At 36.5% G+C, this 24,211-nt stretch overlaps 1 protein-coding gene across 2 annotated transcripts; it reads right to left on the bottom strand.

The window, feature by feature from the left end:
- Nucleotides 1–358: 358 nt before the first annotated feature.
- LOC105703288 (regulator of G-protein signaling loco) lies at nucleotides 359–23,793 on the bottom strand. 2 transcript variants are annotated; one of them, XM_012431576.1, is made up of 14 exons: nucleotides 22,624–23,793; nucleotides 20,018–20,632; nucleotides 18,422–19,057; nucleotides 7,879–7,989; nucleotides 6,737–6,961; nucleotides 5,984–6,204; nucleotides 5,667–5,859; nucleotides 4,607–4,816; nucleotides 3,177–3,450; nucleotides 2,938–3,086; nucleotides 2,240–2,323; nucleotides 2,007–2,151; nucleotides 1,661–1,752; nucleotides 359–1,578 (listed from the first exon to the last, which is right to left on the bottom strand). In XM_012431576.1, exons 1-14 carry the CDS (start codon nucleotides 23,257–23,259, stop codon nucleotides 1,078–1,080), a joined length of 4,092 nt encoding a protein of 1,363 aa, XP_012286999.1. In that variant the 5' UTR covers nucleotides 23,260–23,793; the 3' UTR covers nucleotides 359–1,077. The 2 variants fall into 2 exon arrangements, with proteins under 2 accessions (XP_012286999.1, XP_012287001.1); XM_012431578.2 differs by lacking the exon at nucleotides 4,607–4,816 and having other exon boundaries at nucleotides 22,624–23,259.
- Nucleotides 23,794–24,211: the final 418 nt, after the last annotated feature.

Here is a 24,211-nt window from a genome sequence, read left to right as displayed (position 1 = left end):
CCCTGTAAAACTTGCACAGCTACCTGTACGGCTCCATCAAACAATTCTGCAGGAAAACAAGTACTATTTGAAGCGAGATTTGCAGCAATACTCGCCTCTGTATACCCGTCTTTCCCTCCTGTATATTAAATGCCATTGACCAACTCATGCGATCGCTCTCTCATCTCCACTCCTAGTTTACTAATCAACTAGAGCATCGAGCACTAATACAGGATCTAGGCTTTTATGAAACTTCTAAATCCTTTGATCAAAACCCTGTAGGTAAAGGAAGGATCGGATATTGAGGTAAAAAGCTGAAAACATCATACTGGGGGCACAGAAAACGCATTATGTCACATGTAATAACAAACAAATTACATTTATATAACTTGTATAATTTATTTGTAGGAAATATAAACGTTAATTAGATTTAAAAATGTTCGCATTGTTCTTGCAACAATGTAGGTGTGTTATAAATAGAATAAAATAATTCTAATTCCATCCTGTACAACCAGGAATAACAGACGTTAATACAGACAATATAAATATAACGATCACATTGTCAGTTCTTACGTTTCATGGTTTGAATTCTAGTCTGCTTAGTAGTAAGGCACAAAGCTTAATGAACATGTTTACATTCATAACACGTCATAATTGCAAGATTTTGATACAAACGATCAATCAAGATGATATGATCATAGATTACAGAGCAATCACAAAATATCTCAATTATAATGGTTTCAATTTCCAAGTATATGCTGTTTCAGCACTTCTTGTTAATGCTCCTAATTAACTTAATCACTTTTAATTCCGTTCGCGCGGTTACCATCAATCGTATAATATGCGTAGACTTATTTCTATTTGGAGTTTCCGTTCATAAGCCTTTTGATTTATTATTATCTATTTTTGTATATTGTTCCTATCTGTTTCTCATGATATTCGACTGAGCATCAACTAATGCACCACTGAAAAATCAGTCGTCTTACAGCCTACAATTCGACATTCAAGCACAGTTTTTTTTCGTCGATATATTAATATTAAACAACCACTAGAGTTCCGTTCAAATAACACATACGAACTGGATAAACAATACTACTCTCAAAAAACGTGTTTGCTCCCGCAAGATTCAACAGGACTTGTAGAATTGTTTGATACAATTCTTTGAAAAGGTTTTGAAGGCACTATGTGACTACTTTTTGCAATATTCGTAAGAGTTTTAGGCTTTGGGGGAAGAGGTGGTGGCTTCAACAATTTCATTGGCGATACAGTGTATTGTGTATCAAACATAGGTCCATCCGAAAGCTTTAGTTGTGATCGAGAATTATTTTCAAGAATTGTTTGATCACCGTCCACCAAAGTCCCATCCAATGTATTTGATATATCAAAACATTTGTTATCTACTTTCTCGTTAATTTCGGGATTTGACGATTGGTCGACAGTGCTTCCATTTGATAGACATGTTCCGCGATCATGCACTCCAGGAATAATGGATTTATCTTCGCCGATGTCATAAAATCTTGTAGTTCCTTCACAATTGGCAGAAGCAGCACGTGGTCTTCTAATTTTTTTACCGTTTACATGCTTTCCACTTTCTTTGTTCTGGTGTAAAATTTAATTATTTAATATTTAAAGGTATATATAAATTCATCACATTGACAATTTACTTTAAAGTTATATTTACCTTTAAAAAATCAGGAAGCTCAAAGTTGATTTCAGTTCCTCTCTGATCTTCCAGTCTAGAACGCTGCGCGCGTTTCAAACCTTCGTATAGATCTGAAGAAACAAAAAATGTATTGCTTCAACTTAATATGTGACATTACTACTTGTAAGTAGTATAAATAAAACTGTATAATTGGATCCCGTTCAAGATAAATTATAAAGAATATTAATATAATCAAGTGGACAGAGATAAAAAAACATAAAATATAGATAATTATTTATACCTCTGCATTAATCCAAGTACCATGTCGCCCACTCTTTGAATTCAAAGTATTTATTATATTTTGAAAAATTGTAATTATCCTCACCTTCCCCGTCATATCTGCCTGGAAGCTGCAACTTTACACCGTTTCGCCACTTAGCAATAAGAGGAGGATGAGGTCGAGAAGTATCTGCTCCTGTGCAATCGGCAGAATGGCCCTTTTCACTATTATTACTACATTTTGACTTGCCCTAAAAATATAGCACAGAAAATTTAAATTGTTACCAATAACGATGCGTTTCATCTTACAAAAAGAAGATAATGTTATTTGCAGTATACCTTCTTTTTTCCATGAATTGTAGAGTCTCTCAAAAAGAATTTACTTGAACGAATCGATGATCCTTCCGAGCGCTGATCATCGGACTGAAAAATATTTTGTTCACTTTTGTTACTTATGATTAATTTAATATATATTATGATACATCAGAGAGAAGGGAACGAAATCCAGAAAAATGTGTATAACAAGATATAATGATACAATTCAATTAAATATACCTCGCACATTCATATGAAATGTTCTGAGAAAGTATACTCGTTGTAGGCGTTTATGTTTAAAGTCAAAAAATGATTTATAACAGAAAAGATATATTTGATAACCCCTCAACCCTTTGAGTATCTTATTTATATGCTATAAAATATGTTCTTTTACTATATAATGGATATATAGCCAAAATAATCCTATTCTGTCATTTTATTCCTATATAAATATGTATCTCAGCGAGGAGTAAAGCCAGTATATACTTTCTACAAAGACGTATTTTACGTCAAGAATTATTCAGAATCTTGTTATCAACTGAGCGGTATTCATCTAAGACTCGTTCAAAAACTGAGTGTTGATTAAACAAAATATACTTCCATAGGAACTCTAGAACCAACACAGTGTCAATACCTACCTATGGCAGGTATTGCTAGTTTATCGTTTAAACTTTACATTAATGTAATATAATAAATTTAAATAATATATTACGTCACTGTACCTTGCAAGATCCTTCACTGTAATGATACTTGTCTGCGCTTTTTCCAACTAATAATTCCTCGAATACTTTATTAGCAATTTCCTCGAGTGACGGTTGCCCCTGTGGGATATCATCCGTATATTTCAGTGTTGAAACATCCCTTTGGAAATCTACAATAAGCACACAAAGTTTCATGTAGATTACAAACTATCCGTTAAATATAATAACAAAAGAGGATGAAAAACTATATCTAGTATTACCTTCGTTATTTGACGTGAGTACAAGTCTTGCAGGTGCACTAATTGCAGGAATGTCCATAGAAAGCGGATGTCCTTCACCCCAAATAGTGACGAGCTCTAATTTGAATCCGTATTTATTTAATAAAGGTCTCAACACTTCCCTTAATGTCCGACCTTTGTGAGCGATTACTGTAATAATTCTACGCGATGGCAAGTCCAGTTTCAATACTTTTGTCGGCACTACCTCCACTTCTTGACCTGCTAATACTGAAGACGGATACTTCAGGTTTACCATCTGCAAAATAGAAGAGGTCATAAATTAGGGATACAACCATCGTCACACAATTAACAATTGACAATATTCCTCTTTCACAAATTGCTCATTACAATCCAATGCTAGAATCCGTGAAAATCACTCATTTATTCTTTGATCATGTTCAAAGTTATAACACATTAAGTTATACAGTTTTGCATTTAACGTTTTGTCATCTACGTACGCATATATTAACACATTTTATAATCTATTCGTCTTCCACGGCTCCAGCATTGATGTATTTGCCTTTTCTTACGAGAATGCAAGTAGACAAAGATCATAAAGAGCAGCTTGTGACAGTAATGAACGTGCAAATGTCTTAAATAAGTATGCACCAACTCGCAGCCATGAAATCGTTACAACACCCAGCCATTAGAAAAATGACAGCAATGTTATAAATGCACCGTTCACAACAGCAATGCAAGCAATATATCAAGACTGTGAATACTTTAAAGTAAATTATTTGGACCCAGTATACGAAACCATGCTGATATTTATTGCGCTCTTTATTCTTCTCCGAAACAAAGCTCCCACTGTTTAATCCTAATCCACAAAGAAGCAATTTGTGCAGCCACTCAATAAAAACTTGATTAAAGCCGAAATAGCCAGGTCAGCCATATTGAATTGTGACGTCAGAGGCGAAGAAATTGCGTAATTTCCCAGCTGATATTCTGCAATGCAAATGACACTTTCCAACGTAGATCAGCATACAAATAAACTAGGTATTCACAAGATGTGTCAGCCGGTGAATTTATATAGGATCGTCTGCTATGAAACGAAATATCAATTTCCAGAAATCAGCCCGTTGACAGGATCACGATTCCGAAGCGATAATCGGACAATGAATACAATGTCAATGCAAACACAAACCAGCTGATACTTTTTACACATCCACATTTCGGCGAATACGTAAAAAAAAATGTAGCCGAATGATGACTAGGAATTTCACGCAATTTCCTCGCCTCGGGCGTCATAAATCAATTTAACCGAATCGGGCGTTAAACGGCAATATATTGCGTGCAACAATCCTGACCATTTTAGCAAAGTTACTCGTATCAGCCAAACAATCGTTTCCCAATAGTGTTAGTTGGATTACTCTTTCCCTGTTTTCGTTAATTAAGGTAAAGGTAACACTAACCTCGTCGGTGGCTAATACAAGTACGTCATAGTTAGAGTACCGAAGAGCTCGCTTATCGAGGAGCCGAGTAACCACGTCTTTAATGCTCTCCGTTTGGTTAGTCGGGACGACAGTGGTGGACCCGTCGGGCAATATTACTCGACACAACCCGGTACATTTGGCCTGAACTTCTTTCTTTTCATTTGACTGCCCTTCGCAAGACGATACGGACTACAATTTATAGAGACTGGCTGATATAAATGCATTACACTGGCACTCTAAGGCCTGTACCCAGGCAATACTAATTCTACTCTTCTATAATGTACTTTGTCGAAAATTATTTATCAAATGGCGCACATTGTGTAATTCAATAAATAAAGCGAAAGGTTTTAATACTATCGTTTCGCTTTAAATATTGTGATATAACGTTTAATTAATTATCCTTACAGCTCCAAGTTCCAATTAGATCATTAAATACTGATATTACCTAAATTTAACTAAGTCAGGGAAGTAATTTACAACCTAGGGGCCCTGACTTTCAGTAGAAAATTGAAAGTCAGACATACTTGTAGAAAAATCAATCAGACCTTCATCCAGACTGTTAATAATTATTCCATTCAGAGTAAGTTAACATTATTTTCACGAAGAAATGAAAAACGTGCACGTAAAAACAACCTCTTCAAAGATAAATTCATCATTCCTATAAAGATATCTTTTTCATTGATTACATTAGCAAGCAATCTATATAAAATTTCAACATCCTCTGTTAAAATCACTTCAATCAATGTCAAATAAAACGTTGACTTAATTTCTTGCTACATCATCTACTCCATGCGGTAATGAAATTTACACCAGACAATTTTCAATTTTACTCGAAATTGAATTATCACGTTTCAACAAGACTTTCTTTTTAATTGTGTAGTCAACTCACACACAATCCCTTACTTTTACTCTCAAAGCTCACAAAATGGCACCGTCATTTACTCAAAATGTACAGTACGTGTCTTGCAACCAAATCAATTTCACAATTTACCAAGCTAGAACGGCAACGCCGCGTTTGAATTGCAAGTAGAATGCTTACGTGCTTGTTAAACGATTGTCTCAATGCCAGATCCCATGATGCTAATGACGACCTGCTGCTCGATATAGATATACTGTCCTCGTTATTATTACCCTCTGCTTCCCTTTTAATGGTCGTAAAGCTCTTGTATATAGTTTCACTGCGGCTGGGAGTCTTGTTATATTCTGATTCGCCCCGGTCTTTCGATTTCGATCTGAAATCAGGTAAAAATGAAAACGTGCGTGAAAAAAAAATTAGGCTGTTGCAATTAATTATATATACATGATATTTTAAACAGACGTTAGAAGTGGAAGAAAATTAGATTCGATGAAACCTACCTATTTTTTCTGTGCCAAGGAAGAATAGATTTCCGGCACCGATCTTCAGCGTCCGAGTGGCTTTTCTTTAATTTGACACTCGGTGAACTGGTCAAACTTAAATCTCCATCTTCCGTACTGACAACAGTATTTCCAGTTTCCAAGCAAATGCGATAGAGGTCCGACCTTAAGAACCTGGGGTAACTGTCGAATTTCATCAAGTTGAATACCTGCTTTTGAGCCTGAAAAATGTTAATGCAAGTAAGTTAATCTACTTGACCACGGCGTAGAATAAATATACACAAGTGAACTTTAAAAATTTTATTAAAAATGCAACACTAAATATTAAAAATCTGGCTGGGCATTCTTATTCGTTATCTTTTCTTTACATATCAATATATGCATAATTAATCATAGATTACAATTTCTTAAGATTTACTGTAAAGCTGATATTTTCAGCTAATGTAAACTAGATATTTACATCAATCGATTTGCAAAAAAAAACTATTGGTCACGGACACAGATCTCTCAACTACCTAGTTCTGCCGAACCTGTTATTAGAAATGTTAATCTCATCTCTAAGTAATTTTGCGAAAATCGACCATGCAAATTTAATACATGCTTATCCTAAATGAAGTTAAACCAACATAACACCAGTTGAAGTGCAACGGGTGTTATTAAGGCAGTCTCGAGCATTGTGCCTGTAAATGATCTATCTAGGAAATTTCTAACACCTGGAAGTAATGTCCGCCTGTAAAGTCGCCAAAAGCATACCTGTAAAAAAAGATTAGCAGGAGCTGCATCGAGAAGTTCTTGAGTGATTTGTCCCGAGGCGTGACTATCCACATTAACAGGTTCTGCCGCGTTGGTCGACAGATGTCGTTGATATATTTGCCATGCCAATCGACGACGACTGACCACGTCTTCGGTATCCTTGTAACGTTCACAAGCTGCCCAGAAGTATATATTCTCGTGACTGAACTCCTTCTTCAAAAATTCCTGCGAAGAAAAGATTTTGTCAACCTTTCCGGTGCAGGAAATAACAAAAGCATGCTGACATTTTGAATGAATTTCCCGTAACTCTGTCCACAATACATAGAGAACCGTGAAAGTCTAATAATAAGTAAAATTTAAACAAAAAAAGAAGAGACGGTAAGGTCACCGATACCAAGAATAAAGAAAAGACGAGAACTATGGCTTCCATTTTGTGGTTTAACAGGTAAACGCCATGGTGTAAGTTATAGTGCTTCTTTACTTTCATGAAATACCATGCCTGCAGTCGTGAATCAACATAATTAACCATCCCATATTACAGTACCATATTTTAAAAATAACGTCGACATTTTATTGCGAGAAGTATCTACTTTAACTCTACAATCAGAAGTACACCAGAATGCCATTATTCCAAAAATACAATTATAGAATGACAATAAAAAAAATATCTCCTGTAAATGTTGACACATCCCTTTGGAGAAAAGCAAATAGGATTTCTGCGTGCAGTTTCGAAGACTTTTTACGTCACTTCCGACATGAAACGAAATAACCCTTCGTGTTTCAATTACTACAGTAATTGCGATAACACCGAATGACGCAGTCAAGAAGTTAGACATAGCAATATAGTGTATGGGAAATGGAAACTTATTTAACACTCATGAACATGTTACATAAAGTATCGCTATTCCATATCAAGCGGATAATCGTTGAGTCTAAATATAAGCTTAATTTTCATCTTGCGCTTTCCAAACGATTAAACGTAAAATTGAATGAAACAATTAAACGCTTATGAGGAGTGCACCGTCTCCTATAATACCAATAACTCTTTTACACTTAATCCTATTCTTAAAACCAATCTATCTGTGCGGGTACCTAATTTTCTAAGTCTTTTGAGCGCAACATTAATATAAATCCATACTAACCGCAAATGTTTGAAGTCCTTTCGGATCCTCCAGGAGTTTCTCGAATCCTGATGCCCATGTATGTACCCCGGTACAGTTTACAGTCTTGTCGCATGATTCTATACTTCCATGCTGAAAATAAATAATTTCATAGTAATAAAGTGAGTCCTATAGAGTAGGAAATAAAAAATTGGATGTTATCTGCATAAAAATAGAAATAAAAAAAAACGGAAACTAGATCGTTTATCATTCACTCGGGTGAGATGCTTCTGTACAGAAACATTAAACCAATACCTAGCTTAACATCACGGGACGACAATTGCATCCCTTAAAACAGTTTCTCAGCAGATAAGTACACGGGTTATTTCGATATCTATGCTTTGTAATACAACAAAAAATAACATGTAATGGCAGAGGATAAAGTAACCGTTCTTGTCAGCTGGAGATTTAAAACTAGGCCACGTAAATTCCGAACATCGTATGACATTTCGCTAGCGACATCGTTTTTTCCCACCCATTTCCGTTACGACGTTCTCCTTAATGCGATAACGGCTCTTCTTCCTAACCGCATCGTAAGACAATGAAAGCTGACTCGTTCGTATTGTTGACTTGTTTAGACCCAGCTCAACAGCGACGAGGAATTTTAAAATGTATCGGACATTCGCATAAATAATGCACCTACGCTTAGAAATAAAAAAAAAAATAAGTGAACCTACTTCAACAGAGAACACGATTCTACTTGAAGATGGCTCATTATGTAACACCCACGTAACTTGTTCCTTCCGAAGCAAAATTGACAGGTAGTACAGTATTTTTAAAATCATTTCTTTAATAACAAAACTTCATAGTGATTTTTACATTCTACGTCATTTTTTAATATTCATTCTTTAATGCTTAACGTTACATTTGGGCATTTTTTGCATTAAAATGTTCCTTCTTTACCTTTTTAATGTACAATCTCGCAGTGATATTAAAATCATTATAATAAGATAAGAGTGATCGTTATCCGACATGAACTGAATGCAGTACATCGGAATCAGAATTAAGGGATTAGGTTCAATTACATTTTTTTTTTTTTTTTTTCTGCGCGTAGTTTACTAAGTGTTCAACGCTGACGGCGGATTTACAAGTATGAATGAGAGAATCCGACAAGGAGGTACGTGACGTGCGGTACATTTCACACAGTGCGGTGCCCTGTTACCGACCCGGTCAACGCAAGCGTGGGAACCAGTGGACCTGCTTCCTACGCCGTGAATTCCACTCCCTCTGACGAATAAGATACTTTTCTCCTATAACTCCGAGATCAATGTCGATCTTGTCTTACATTTACTCTACACCACCACCTCGGGCGGAGATCAAAACATTTCAAGGATAGCATATCATTTCAAAGAACTCCGACGAAACTTCAGCTTAACAGCTTTATTTTATTATACAAGATAAGGTACTGTATCTATCCAAGCAAGAGAGTATTATACAAACAATAAGAATGTCTTCATCTACCGCAAAGATCAACAGTCGAAACTACTGCAGTTAAATGGTGCTAATTCTGGATAATGCGCATATAATAATCATTTTTACATTTTTAAAAATGATTAAGAATATTTTCAAATTGATACCCAGATAGAAAACGGGAACGAGTTGCTTGAAAAAAACATTGTTCTTATTCATTTTCACTGTCACTAGTTTTATCTAATTACTAACTGCGTAGGAACATCTCTCTCTTTTATTTTTCAGTGTCATCTCTGCATGGTTTAATGCAGAATAATAGATCCACGCCAATTATCCTCGCTCAGACGCTTTCGTTGACGCATCTCTTGAATTTCGTGGCAATCTTATCTTTCTTTCGCTTTTTTCTGTCTGAATATTCGCGTCGCCTTTTTGTTCCGTATTAATCCTTGCATTCATAATAACGTAAGAAATTACTGTTGCTTATGAGGGAAAGAAGAGTTTCTAAGTACCAAGAAAAATGCATTTAAAATGCCCAATATTGGATACTTTAGTGTTAGGAAACAATTCGTCACATCGTGCGCATGTGGTGGAATAATGACGTTTTAATGTTTGGTAAACTGAATTTTTGTGTTCATTGTTGCCTTACAATCCTGAATACATTTGCAAGAAATCATTTCTAATAATTCTTAAGGCATCAAGCTTTACGTTGCCACAATTCTCCCAAGATTAATCCTTAGATTTATCCATCCCCCATACTTCCGGGTTCTTATTATTCCCTAACCATTGTTCATCTTGTTGAAAGAGTAAAAGAATGTTGTCAAGCAGCTTCTAGAGTAGGAGGAAACAGCGCGAGGTTAAACGTGCTTTGTCTTGGGAACATTACGAAATGAGCTTACTTAAATGTACTTCAACTCGAGAAATAATCGATACACTTTGCTTCGAACCTGCAACGATAATATATAAATATCATTTCAGATTAATTCTGTTAGCCTTTTACGTCAAATCAACAAAGAATTGTTAACTGAGACAAAAATGATCTCTACAACAGCCTTGCAGCAAAGTGACGGCTACGTATAATCCCCATCTAAAATGGAAAACATAGGATATACTCTTTTTTATATTATAAGAAATTTATTTATAAACGTTTTAACGAAACTACAATACTATAAAACGGTGTAGCAAAAAGAATAAATTACAAAATAACGGTGTTCTTGCAATTAATTGAAAATTAAAGCGTTAAGGGCACGGCTCAGAGATCTCACATTCTGAGTCACATTTCACGCCAACGTGTACCCCTCTTTGCCTTTTTTCAATTCCAACTTGAAAATCCAGACACGAATAAGCACCTTCTTTGTTCACAGGGTCAGCGATGAGTACAAAGGTTTTTCCATTACACTCTAATAACGTGCTAACTCCAAACGAAATTTAATATAAATTCTCTTCCGTTAAAAGCAATGCATTCACATAAATGCAAATGGAACTTCACTCAACAGATACGCATAAAATATACGCCTCTTGCAATCCAGATGAATAATTTAGTCAACGATATATCTTGGCGAAATATCAAATATTACTGAACCACAACAAAGGGAGTAACAGAAATTTTTTTAATGTCCATGAAGATATTTAGTATAAAGAAATATTAATATTAATGTAGAGGTACTAGATGCTTGAACATTTAACAATCAGTATTAACGTAATAACCATGATACGCGTATGTGCATTTGACTATATGACAACATACATAAGATGCAATAATTTAAGATATTAAAAATCCCTTCCCTCCTCTCCGACCGTGTTTAATTCAATGAAATGTACCCTCTCTTTCTCCTCTAACATATTCGCATCCCAGACATTTCTGAGTAAAGAAAAAATCAAATAAAATGTCCTTGAATACCCTGCAGAGCAAGTTCACTTTCTGACCAGGTCACGGACGCCGATTACGAAAGCGTTTCAAGAATACTTGTTTGACAGGAAACGGACCTTCTCTATTTGGAATTCCCGTAGCTAAAGCATTTCTCCCGAGGTAATCAGAATTGCTAAATAGTAGGTTTATCCTTATTAATTTCTACGCCGACCGCTGAGGTCATTAACTTGGATTAATTCCTTTTAATTATCCCGCTTCTCCCCCTGTTACTCGAGTTTCCTTCATCTCTAGCATTCCAGGAAGCTGTCAAGCGATCTTGAATCATACGAATCTTGTCAAGCACGAGGTCGAGTGACGTCACGTCACATTTGGCAGACACGTTCGTGCCTTCGAGCTCGTGTTTACGTGCTCTTGCAGGCGTAGTCGAAAAGAAAAAAAAAACTCTAAATAATTGCGATAAAAAGTAAGCAAAGTGAATAAGGAAACACGGAGGATGGATAGAGTAAAAATTATTGTCAGATTACATGTATCCCGTCCCCTCGCGTTCAAGTTTCACTCTACGTAGCAATGAACCCACTTCCTTTAGTTAATGAGACTCCTCGACGAGAATAAACGTACAACCGGAGGCTTCGATTTTATCTTAATCAATTTTGGCGCTACAAAACTGCAACGCGAGTTACGAAGAGCTTGAAATAAACACGTTCTGTCTCTGACTTTCAAAGCCTCTCGTTGGTAACAGAGCGATATCATTCGACAAAGCGTTATCAATCGACAAACCGACGATGTTGAATTATGAGCTTTGCCAGCAGGTGAACTTAAACATCGAAGTTTATCTCGTTGACATTGCAATAAAAGACATGTATGTATACACGGTCCCAGAATGATTACCCAATGAACACGAAGTAATGGAATACACGTTTAAAAGTAGGATACAATTGTTAATCGTTAATCGTACAAAGTCTATTGCAAATGAAACGTGTTTCTCACGTTACAATGCCTGTCCTTTCCGCGTAAAATCAACGTTGATGTTGCATTTATTTTTAATTTATTAGTATGTTGTACGTCTCGACACGTTTAGAAAATACTTGGAATAAGCTAAATTGACAAACGTCTTTGAAATATTACAACCCGACCGTAACAAAATCCTTCATAAACGTTAATTAAACTTTTAATTAACGTAAAAACGGTAAGTTAAAGTACACGTTTCTTCTCTACTAGAAAGACACACATCGGATACCTAACACGCAAATTCAACGTTTCTTATAAACATGTATTTACCGTAATAAACAAAAAAAAAACCATACGTGATTAACGTTTATTTTTTCACCTACCCACTGGAGCCAAGTTTTGTCAAATTCAGACATGACCTTGAAATGAAGTTGGTCAAGTAGAATTAATGACTCGTTTGTTAACTAATCGCTGACATACAATTTAATTTTAAACTTTATTTCCAACCGCGAAGTATTTCGGCAATGCTTTAAACATGTTGATAATAAAAGCGCGCATTTGCTTCAGAGATACAGCAAACTTTTTTTATTTTAACTCGGATAATATTCCCATTATAAGTGAGAAAATATTCCAACGATCACTGATATATCCTCAATGCATTTTATAAATTGCTCAGTAAATAATCATTAAATAGTGGATGATACATATATTCCGATACCGTAAATAAATTATTGTTACAATTACAGAGATATTATCATCCACTAGAATCATAAGTCCAATGATTTACGATGAAAAGTCCCCGTTTTAATCAAGCCTGTATAAACAATGTGTTATTCTCCAGTGACCTTGTTTAAGTTTTAATGCATAAATTAACATACGATACGGAAACTGTAATACGCACTGAGTTTGCCCTCAGATCCATCGTCTTGTACGGCGAGAGGACAAATTTTCCCACGTGAATCCACTTTTTCCAGCTATTGTTTGTGTGCACTTCCCTGCATTGAAAATCCGACCTGCGGCCTATCGGCTCGGATAAATCCTCCTCCAGAATAACGTTGCACTGAAGTCTATTACACAATTAAACCATTACCACGAGCTAAACCTCGGATAGGATATACCGGTCGTTATCGAATTATATTTGAAACGACTCAAGCTTAACCGATGCAAGAGGTGCAGAATTACCAGTACAAATATTGATAAATCAACCGCTGACAGAATAATTACGCTTTCAGTGTTCCCCGTGCTCCAGCATAATTGTCACTCTCAATGTTAATGTCGCATTCAGCCACAGTGTTGAAAATATTACAAAAGAACAAGAAAAAAATCTCATAAAATCTACAACACGCGTTATGAATTTAATTTGAAAATGTCATCAAATTGATATCTCATGTCTGAATGAAGCTTCCAATAAAAATATTATAAAATTTCAATAGTGTTTTTAACTGTGCACCTTTGCCAAATGTTTTCGATAATATATTAGGTTGAGGAATAACTTCCCGCCGTTTTCAACGTTAAGTAAGATAAGTAAAACGGTGGGATACTTATTCCTCAACATAATACTTAATTGTAATAGGATAACGTGATTGATTCTGAACTAAGTGAACAATGTCTTCAGCACGCCGGTAATCATATTGTTATATTAATAACCTTCGCGTAAATTGAATCGAACGTTAGTTGATAAACAATTTTCGTAATCGCGAGGAAATAGACGGTTTTTCTTACGTTCTACTTCAATTTTCTTGAAAGTATTGAGAATGTAAAGTACTCTTGTACAGAGTACAGATAAAGTGGAGATCATGAAAATGACTTCATACTAGTAATAATGATATAAACTGGAGCATGATTAATGGGTTGGCCTACAATCTCCATCCGGATAATAAAATGCTTAAGAATGAATGAATGAATGAATGAATGAATGAATGAACTCACGATTTTATTTAATTTTCGAAACACGTGTCGTAACTGTGCCGTAAATCTAAACGAGTACATTGCACCTCAGAATTAAATTGCAAACATTTATATAAAAAAAAAAAAATTAGAGAAATTAATGAAACATCCTTTTTAATACATATATTATCCTAAAGTTGCTTCAATAACCTTCTACCTTTGGATAGAAATTCATGAGGACGAAAATGCATAAGATTTGTACAGGAAAAAACGCGGAATGTCCTTGACACACTTGAGACATTATTCATCGTAAGCACACATGCAGATTGGGAATGTTTCTAAGCAAAGATTGTTGCATTACACCCCCAAAATTGTTTGTTATATGATGTTAACAAAAATGGATAAAAGAAACAAATAATTGATATTTCAAGTTCTCCAAAGACTCTCAACCAAACTCTAAATCATATCATGTATTTTATGATGATAATATAGCTCTACAGCTAACTAAGCAATAAGCATAATTTAACTCAAGTACCTATGAACTTAATACAAACATTTAAAAAGCCGTGAAATATTTATAACGTAATACTTAAAATCTTGTACAAGCAATATTTATTATCTCCTTCTAAGGATAGCGAAATGTACCCATTGGATTGTTTTGAATAACTTGTGATTGCCGGTAATAAGCGAGTCATAAATACCGTCAAGGTATCCACATTATTAATAAATACATGTACGGAGCGGGTTAAAAACGAACGTCGGAAAAACTTCTCATTACCTCCAACCCAATAAATATCCCGTAATAATTTCTTTCCTTAACATTTTTAACAACATGACACAGTTGCAACACGTGGCAAAACCATTAGACATGATCACCTCGACCACCAGTAAATAAATTTCCCTTTCGATTCGATCCTTTCATCTTCGATGAAAAAAAAAAAAAAAGGGAATAACACATCCTGAGCTCATTTCTCACCGTGTCAGCTGATACATTCCTCGCGAATTTCCTGTCCCCGAAACCCTGAATAATTCACGAAGGGTTCTTCCAAAGGTTCGCGCCGGTTTAAATACAGATCTAGACTCTAGAAGCGGCTCGACCCGAGGAAAAGTCAAGCATCGGTAATGGTCGGTTCTGCACCTCCGGCTCGGGCTCGTAGAGAGGATCTAGTAGGCGAGGTAACTCGGCCGCGTCTAGGAAAGTAGGAGGCGCGTCACGCGCGTCACGGCGATCGGCGGGAATCATCGCTCGTTAAAACGGGGCTCCGCCCCGGTCATCCGTTCGCCGTCTCGCGGCGTAACCACGCTCGGCCTCACTCTACGCTCACTCTATCCCGAATTGTTTGAAAAACTGCGCGCGACCGGGACTCACGTTGCGGTCGTGTAAGTGGAATAAGCCGACACCCGCGCGCCACGAGAGGATTAGCCTCGAGGCTCGTTACGACCCAGGGGAGAGAACTGGTACCGATCGGCGTCTTACCGCGCCATTCTACGTCCGCTCGAAGCGGAGATTACGATCGAACGAGACAAGGCGAGACGAAACTAGCCGTTTCCCCTCGCGCTAACGCCGACGTGTCGACTACGTGCGTTACCAGCGCGCACTGCCACCGTCCAAGAGAAGCGGAAGGCGTCCGAGCCGCGCGGAACTCGGACGTCCCGCCATCTGTGCGCGCGAACGCCTACTACCCGGAAACTCTTTTTCTCTCCGTACCGACTCTTTGCGTTCTTATGGGGCCTCGACTTGTGCCACCGCGCGTGCACGGCGACTCGACAAAAAGTACCATCGACCGTTCACCCACGTGTACGGATAAACCGGTGGAAGCAAATGGGAGTATATTTACTCGTTGCTTTCGTTTCGGCTCTGAATACATTTGGCACCGATACTATCGGCTTCTTCCCCGATACTTACTTTTCCACTACTCCGAGCGAAAAATGTAGTTTCTAAACGATATTAATTACGCGATCTAAACGTTTCTTGCTAAAGGAATTTCTTTGCTCCAGTAAAATTTATTTTGTAAGCATCATCGACACTGCTACCCAAATTATGACATATTAATAGCAAGAAGAGATGATTTTGCGAAAAGAATTTCATGTACAAAATTGGTCTCAAGTGTTTACAATAATAATCTAAGTTGTATCATATTTTGGATAGAATGTTATATTGAACTCAAACTACTTAGCCCCGGTTGTATATATCGTTTGAGGTTAATACAAGAACGAGTTCCCCGGTAACTATTAGACATTTGAGAAATAAAACATCAGACATACTAATAATTCAATTAAATTCTAGTTTTTCTTTTTGCAAGAATATTATTAATTCTTTCAAAGACTTTCAATCTTTGAAGTGAATCAACTTTTCATTCTAATACATTTAAGCCCATAAAATGGTGAAGCTATGCCTAAGGAAATTAAGTATTGTTCGTAATTTGCCTTAATTTCATTCAATCGTACTTTATTGATAGTTGCCAACAAGCATGAGTGACCCAAGAGTTTCTTTTTTCTAAAAAGTAATTTTCGCTCAGTTTAGAACAAAGGAACAGAATTGAAATTGGCTAAAAGTAAAATCACGCGATATATCATTCTTCGTTCTTTGGTCGAAGTATAAAAATGTCCAGTTTAAAATAAATTCGCTCATAGTTACTAGTGAAGGGAGTAAAAAATATTGCAAAATCCAATCCAATTTAGAATTTGAAACACGAGTCGAAAGGATCTGACAAATTTATATGTGGAACCGAACTCCGGAAGACGTTTTCGAATTGAAATTACGCTTAGCGACAATCCTTTACGAGATGTAGCATTCCACGCGCGCTGAAATGCCTCTTTGTCCTCCCATCAAGTTGTTCCCACCATCCCGGCAAGAGTCAATTGGCGATCATCCGGGATGAAGCGCTCTGCCCCAATCGTGAAGCGCTACTTTGGGAGAGTCGAATAGGGAGCACCGAGCGTACACACGGATCGATCATGTACCGGAGAATTGTCCGTAATTCATTCATACATACGATGTGTATGGTTCAGGATTAGGCTCAATTATAATCGATTGTAATTTAATTACTGATTACATATCTAATACGTAATTCACGAAAAATTAATTACATTTTTAATTTCATTTGATATTCACGGAAAATCAATTTTAGTAACATGTTAACTTTGTAATGGATTAAAGATAAATTATCAATTACAATTTTTATTGTTGTACTTTGTACAATGTTCAATGTACGTTTCATCGTGTACAAGAGAAATTAGGGTTATGACGAAGGCTAGAGACTTTTATGAAAGATTTAGCATTTTTATAATATTATTAATTTCAATACCTTTGTTGACAGCCATTATTTTATGAAAATGCTTTTGTAAAGGGCACGTTTGAGACTGAATACTTTTAATAAAGGTTCGTTCCACCGAATCGAATTAACTGGCCAAACAATCATTAGCTTTTGGTAAACAATAACATAATATTTTAGCAATATCTAAATCCAAACAATAATACCCTTTACTTCGTTATTATTTCTGAAAGTTAGCGTAAAGAAACGTCTGAGAAATTAATATGTGTACAGCTGGTCTAAAACGAATATTTGTTGACAGAGAAATCAAAGATAATAAATGTGCCCGCTCGATGAATTTTTCAGCTATCCGTTCCACCTTATTGAACACATTTCTTATTATTCCCTTTTCAGTAAATAAGAAAACTGTATTTTAAATAAAACCTTTATAACTGCATGTTGTTACGACAACTTTGATTTCTCTAACATATTTATACATTGCAAATGTAACTGTCAAATATTGTAGGAAAACCAGAACAAAAGTTCTGAAATAAATTGGTACTTCCTTCATTAGTTAATGTGAAACTGCCACTTAGCGCACGAAAAGTAATATCAGTAAATTACGTATAAATTGATTCCGACTATACTTGAACGCGTACATTCCTCTGCAAAGAATGGAATCGTATGGTCGGCTGTTAAAAAGTACTACGTAAAGACTAAAGAAGTACACAGTTTTAGCCGTCATTTTCAGATTTCTAAAGAAATTAATTGAAAGTTCAGAAAAAAAAAAAATCATTTAACACAAAGATAATCAGGAAACTTCATTTTTAATGTCAAATAAAGATTCATGAAACAGTCTGATCGATTGTGGATACAACTTAAACAAAATAAAATACGTTAATACGTTTTACTTCGATTACAAAATCTCCAGCCGCATAACTGAAATATTTTACTAATGGCATCTTCCGCAATCTGCGCATATCGCACAAATATAAACATTAACGATCAGTAATATTTTCAATGCAATTAAATAAGTATTAAACGGTCCATATACGGAGCCACTCAATTAGAGACTGGATCGGAGGGTTAAATATCCAACCATCGACACAGACACGTCGCACGTACAACACGTAACCAACGGAACTGCATAGTTACTTACCCGACAGTTCTCCAAACTGCATCCTGGGACGTTGCGTATCTCTTGCAAGCTACCCCATCTCGGTTTCTCGGCCTTATTTGCAAAGGGATGGACGAGCGAAGAGGAGTACTCCGTGGCGGTCGGCTTCAGATCCTCCAAACTGTGTATGAGAGATTTGCCGACGTTGCAGTAGACCTTAGGACTGAGTTTGTTGCATGTATCCATGGTCTGGAGGGCATTCGAATGATTTTCACAGGAAGCCGAGGTGGGCACACCACCGCGTAGGATTTCGACGGCACCGCAAGCGGACGCCAGGGAACCAACGGACGAACTGGCCGAGCCCTGCATAACCACCGAAGCAGATGGTCCAGGACAGGTGGTGGTACCCCCGCCTCTCTGCGCGCATTGTCCCTCGAACCGTGTTACCAGGTTCGCCGTGGCACGGGTTACCCCTGCACACGTGGCCTCCTCGTCTTTTGAAAGACTCCCGAAACTCTTCAGCGCGCCATTTCCGTTCTCGACCTCGTACAGAAATTCCGTATCCTTCGCGTAACCGGATTTTAACCTGTCCGTCCACCTCGGCGAAGTCGACGTCGCTCGGACGGTCAATCGAGAGCCTGCGGGTTCGAGCGCTCCTGACAACGGCGCCGCTGAATTCTGAAAGGGAAAATACAGGATTGATGTATTACAGAAAATGCTGCACAATTAGGTATAGATATGTGGCGGGTTGAAGGTAATTAACTAACGCCATGGTATAAACTGAGCAAGCAGCAGAATATAATGCCCATGTAACAGGCCGCAATAAACGCGAAGTAGTCGAATACACGGCTAGAAATAATCTTGAATTATTGATTGTTAATCGTATAAAGTGTGTTGTAGAAAAACGTGTTTTGCACGTTAACTTTTCGTTCATGTTACATTTTAAGGAAATACAACACGTTTGTAAAGTACGTGGAATAAACTCAATTCGCAAGCGTCTTATAAACAACGCGAGCTTATAAAAGATTGTTCATAATCGTTAACTATATTGTCGATTAACGGAAAAACGTTACGTTAAAATACACGTTCCGTCTCGATTGGGTACAAACACATCGGAACCTTAATACGTGAAACCGATGTTTCTTATAAACATATATTTGACGTAGAGAAAATCCTGCGTGGATAAACGTTTACTTGTTACACCTACACTATATTTCCATCACGTATTAAATATACAACCCACCTCTTGTTTATTCGGATGCTTACCATTATCGAGTACCAATTCGAATTCGCGTGTTCAGGTAGAAGTTCAGATAAAAGTATAGTTATAGCGTTTTATTTTAATTAGGGCACCTGAAGAACTCATAAAATGATTACATAGTCATTTTTTTTCTCATTAAACTGCGATATATAACGACATTAACTATGGACTTTGAGTAATATATATTTTCGAGATAAAACAGAGGACTGAGTTCATTCTTTTAACACGGAATTAACACCTATGAGAATCTAATTCTCCAAGCGGTCTCATATAAACTCCAGCATAAACGTGTCCATTGTACGACATCATGAATACGCTTTTCTTTATTCTTCAACGAAACGTAAGAAATATAGACATTATAATTGAGAACAACATACCCCGTGTTGTAAATCAGATAAACAACGCCGTCCTTGAGGATATTCCGCCAGTCCATTTCTATCTGAATGACTACCGTAGTCATCTTTAAATCCTATTCCAGAATCACTATTGCTAGAATGGGCTGTCGATGTACTAACGTTGCTCGGCTGAGGCGAAGCTGCTTCTCGATGTCTCCGACTTTCACTATACGGATTAGTTTCGGTATCCGTTGTGTCGGATATGTATAAAGTTTGTATGGCACCAATTAATCCATTACAACTGTCTGGAAACTCTTGGCAGACATTCAAATCTGACGCCTTTGTACAGGTAAATCCGAAAACATTGCACGTACTAGAATGCACTTCGTGATCTATTAGCTTGTAATAGATAGTAAAGACATGGCATGAATTTGAAACTATATCATCCGTGTCTTTAACAGACTTAGTTAGTATTCCAAAGTATTGCTTATCCTGTTCTGAGAAAGAATTACAGAATATAATCCTATAAGACGGGTATTCAGCTATTACTCTGTTGTCAGAATTTGTTAGTTTGATATTCGCCACATGTATCGTCAACAGAACTGTTGTTGGATTTCGTTTCTCTGCTTTCAATCTTTTAATGCATTTTCTTAAAACCTGAAACACAATTTATTCACAAAACATTTTATGTTATTATTGCTTATGAGTCGTACATTTTAAGTTCAGTTTGAAATAGCTTTTAATCGTTAAAACTGTATTAACAAGAAATACAATTCTTTCTGCATATACACATATAGTTCTGTGTTGCAATGCCCTTTACGTTACATATAGTATAAAATATTACCGTACAAGATCAACTGATGGAGGATCATAATTTAAAAAAGAACTAAACGAAAATATTATTGAACGAGGCTGAATAATTTTAACATTCTGTATATTCTTATGCATATTAATGTATAAAAACAAAATACGTCGTCTGCGATCAAGTTTCGAAATATTTTCGTAATGTTTCAGAAATTTTGCCAATATTTAGTGAAGTAAAGAAAATTCTCAATACCGACCAGTGGACGGATAAATAAAATCGAGTAACATGGTAAACCATATAGATAGAACGAATAACTATTTATTGTTGCCAGACATAAATTCAGGTTGAAAAAGAATTGCGAAGCATGCTGAGCAGGAACATTCCATGGTTAGAATGGATTATTATTGTTGCAATTGAAATACAAAACTATAAAAATAAACTGTACAAAAAATATAACAAGAAAAGTAAGCTAAGCAAGGATAGATTTTGCGATTATTTAGATCCTTTTAATGTGTGTGACGAACTATTGTTTGAGTTAATAGCCAGATGTGCTCATATTTTTGGAATACATGATGCCAACAAATAATATCTTTGGTTTAAAAAACGATCATTTTACTTGGAACACTATTGATTTCACTTAAATTTAATTAAAAATTTGTGTTAAGTGACGAAATCTAACGTGTGATTAAAAGTGATTTAAAAAAAATGTATTTACATAAAATGTTGCATTGAAAAAAACGACTTATGTAATGATATTGTAAAAAATGGTAAAAAATAGTTTATGGTAATGAACTGATACAAACAATAATTCAATCTGATAACTGATTTGTAGCATTCTAAAATATAGATTATGTTATCACGGAAGTAAAGACAAATAAGTATTGTATTAAGCTATTCAATTCTCTGTCAAAGTTGCCATTTAACGAAATTGTTTCCATTACTACAAATATTTCATTTTTTAACCAGAGCAAACATGTTAAAGAAAGACTCTTAGAAGAATCATAAACTGCTCTCTAAAGAAAGGTCTTTTTATTTTTAAGTTACATATTTTATTTTACTGGGAAGAAAATTACTTAGTGTTCTCTTATAATTTTTATAAAACCAGTATACATTTTAAAAGCAGTCAAAATATTAAATACATACTTTTTAAGGAGGTCAAATTCACCCTAGTCACCACTAGATATAATATAATACCATACCACTTCTACCTATCTATTACAATTTCATGTTTGTAATTGATCTCACATATATTCATAGATTTGAAGATTATAAAAAAAACAATTTTGACAATGTTCTAACTGTAGTTACCTCTGCTTGATTTCAGTATAAATGAAAAATAGAACCAGTAACGATCATGGCCATATGTATATTAACTAGTTAACTGCGTTCAACGTGTATACACGTCAGTAACCCTTAATGTTACAGTAAATTACAGAATTAAAGGGCTAAATGTCATGAAAATTAACAAGAAACACTCCAAAAAATGTCCTTGTACGTACGATGCTTCATTAGTAAAATGAACATTTGCAACATAAGTAATGAAGTAAAAGCCAAATGAGCATTATACAATGATGTCCATAATATCATCTTACACACTTTCCTAGAGGTAAAAATACATTATTCTACCTTTCATTCCCCCATAATTCTACTTTTTTTATCGTAGAACTTTACTTTACTAAATTATGCAAGCAAAATTAATGAGCAAAATCATCAATTAAAGTCTACTAGACAATTATTTAACAATGGGAACAGTTCCTTCAAATCGTTACTTTAAACCAACCCAACATGATCATCCAATAGTGAAATATTAGCACACGTGAATTCTAAATAGACAAACATTTACCTGCATCATAGAAGACGGATGTAGCTGATTTGGAATATCAATTGTACCAAGATATCCCACCACGGTTCTATGGACAATCTTTTCGGAATCCCTCTTATGAGAATGTGGTGGAGGAGGAGGCGGACTAACCAAGTTCCACCGTCGATGTAAATTAGTATGATTGCACTGAATCTTCGTCTGAGGTACAACTTTAACAGCGTCGTCAAACATTGCTCCACTATGTAAATCTCGTACGACTTTGGCGACTCTGCACTGTAACTGCGGAGTACCGGCATTATTTCCCCTGGGCTTATGGGAGTACTTGGGTTTAGATCGAACGGTGGCAAGACCCTCTTCATCGGATGAATCGGAGTAATAGTTCTCTGCGATTTGCAGTCGGAGAACGCCTTTGGAACGTCCCACCAGCCTAACCACATCGTCATGGGGGGCTTTACTCACGCTATGCCCGTTCACAGAGACCAAATAGTCTCCAGCTCTTAGACCTGCATTTTCGGCTGGACTGCCTGGGACGATGCAACTAAGTATGCAAGGTTGTTGGCCAGATATAGTGAAACCGAAACCTTTGGTACCTCGTAGAAGCTCCACTGCCCTAACCCCATAATTAACACGCTTCTTCTTTCTCCTGTTGTGGTGCATCGCTAACAGTGGATCAAAGCACAGGATACGTTGTTACCTTTGGCTCCAGAGTCGTCCTCGGTCGACTCTATCGAGGCCAACTACGAAAGCACAGGATATAAAGTGAATAACGTGTCAATCCTCGGAGGCTCCCAATGGTCTCCACGTGCCACTGAGCGACTCGTTCGGCTCATGGGTGATTATCGCGTGGCAATTGATACGATGCAAAAAGACGGTCATTTACCGCAGAAGTATCCGATTGGTAAACCTTTGAGCAATCTCGACGGAGATGCTGAGTAGGACCGACGATTCCCCATGATCTGTGCCATGACACGGTACGGTGCCGCTTATTCCGACCAGTACTTATGCACCACTTTTAATTGTACTCTCGCCCTAGGGCCGATATCCTCGAGAAAATACTCCGAAAATCCATCGCGAGCTTCCACAAAACCTCACGTAAAGAAATGAACTAAAACCTTTCTAAATTCCACTAATCGTACGTATAATTCCGTCAAAGCTTGTCTCTCAACAAACTGTTGTTGCCACATAAATGACACGAACCGCCGGCCGCGGCGCCATTTCGCGGCGTTGAAACCAACCTATAACCAAAGAGATGCTTTACAGTGACGGTAACGCAAGTGACATTACCAACAGAACAGTTACTTCAGATTAAGCAGGAGAAAAAGTGCACCTGGTGAAATAATTCATGAATTTTCGAAAAACATTTACTGACGCAAATATATTTCGGTATCTTTCTTCGATACGGAAGAAAATTCTCCACATAATGTGGAGTATTTAGAGCTCGATTCAATATGTAACCACAGAGATGGCGCTGTAAGGTATTTAACGAGTTACGACATTCCTGCGAGATCGGTTGGAGAACAGAAACTAGTTTTTATCATTTTACAAAAACTGTCAACAATGCCCGATTCTTCACATTTGGGGAAGTTCTGGGTAAATGACGATCTAACGG

This window comes from Orussus abietinus, unplaced genomic scaffold (genome assembly GCF_000612105.2).
Source record: "Orussus abietinus isolate OABI.00-Male unplaced genomic scaffold, Oabi_2.0 scaffold191, whole genome shotgun sequence".
NCBI lineage: Eukaryota > Metazoa > Arthropoda > Insecta > Hymenoptera > Orussidae > Orussus > Orussus abietinus.
This window is presented reverse-complemented; position numbering and strand designations above follow the sequence as displayed.

Bases quoted from the DNA above. Each gene is read 5' to 3' on its own strand.
- LOC105703288 (XM_012431576.1), bottom strand. From the start codon at position 23,259: ATGCACCACAACAGGAGAAAGAAGAAGCGTGTTAATTATGGGGTTAGG. The intron at 1,753-2,006 runs GTGAGGATAATT...TTGTTTCTTCAG, and splicing joins AGGCAGATATGACGGGGAAG to ATCTATACGAAGGTTTGAAA. The intron at 1,579-1,660 runs GTAAATATAACT...ATTTTACACCAG, and splicing joins AGCTTCCTGATTTTTTAAAG to AACAAAGAAAGTGGAAAGCA.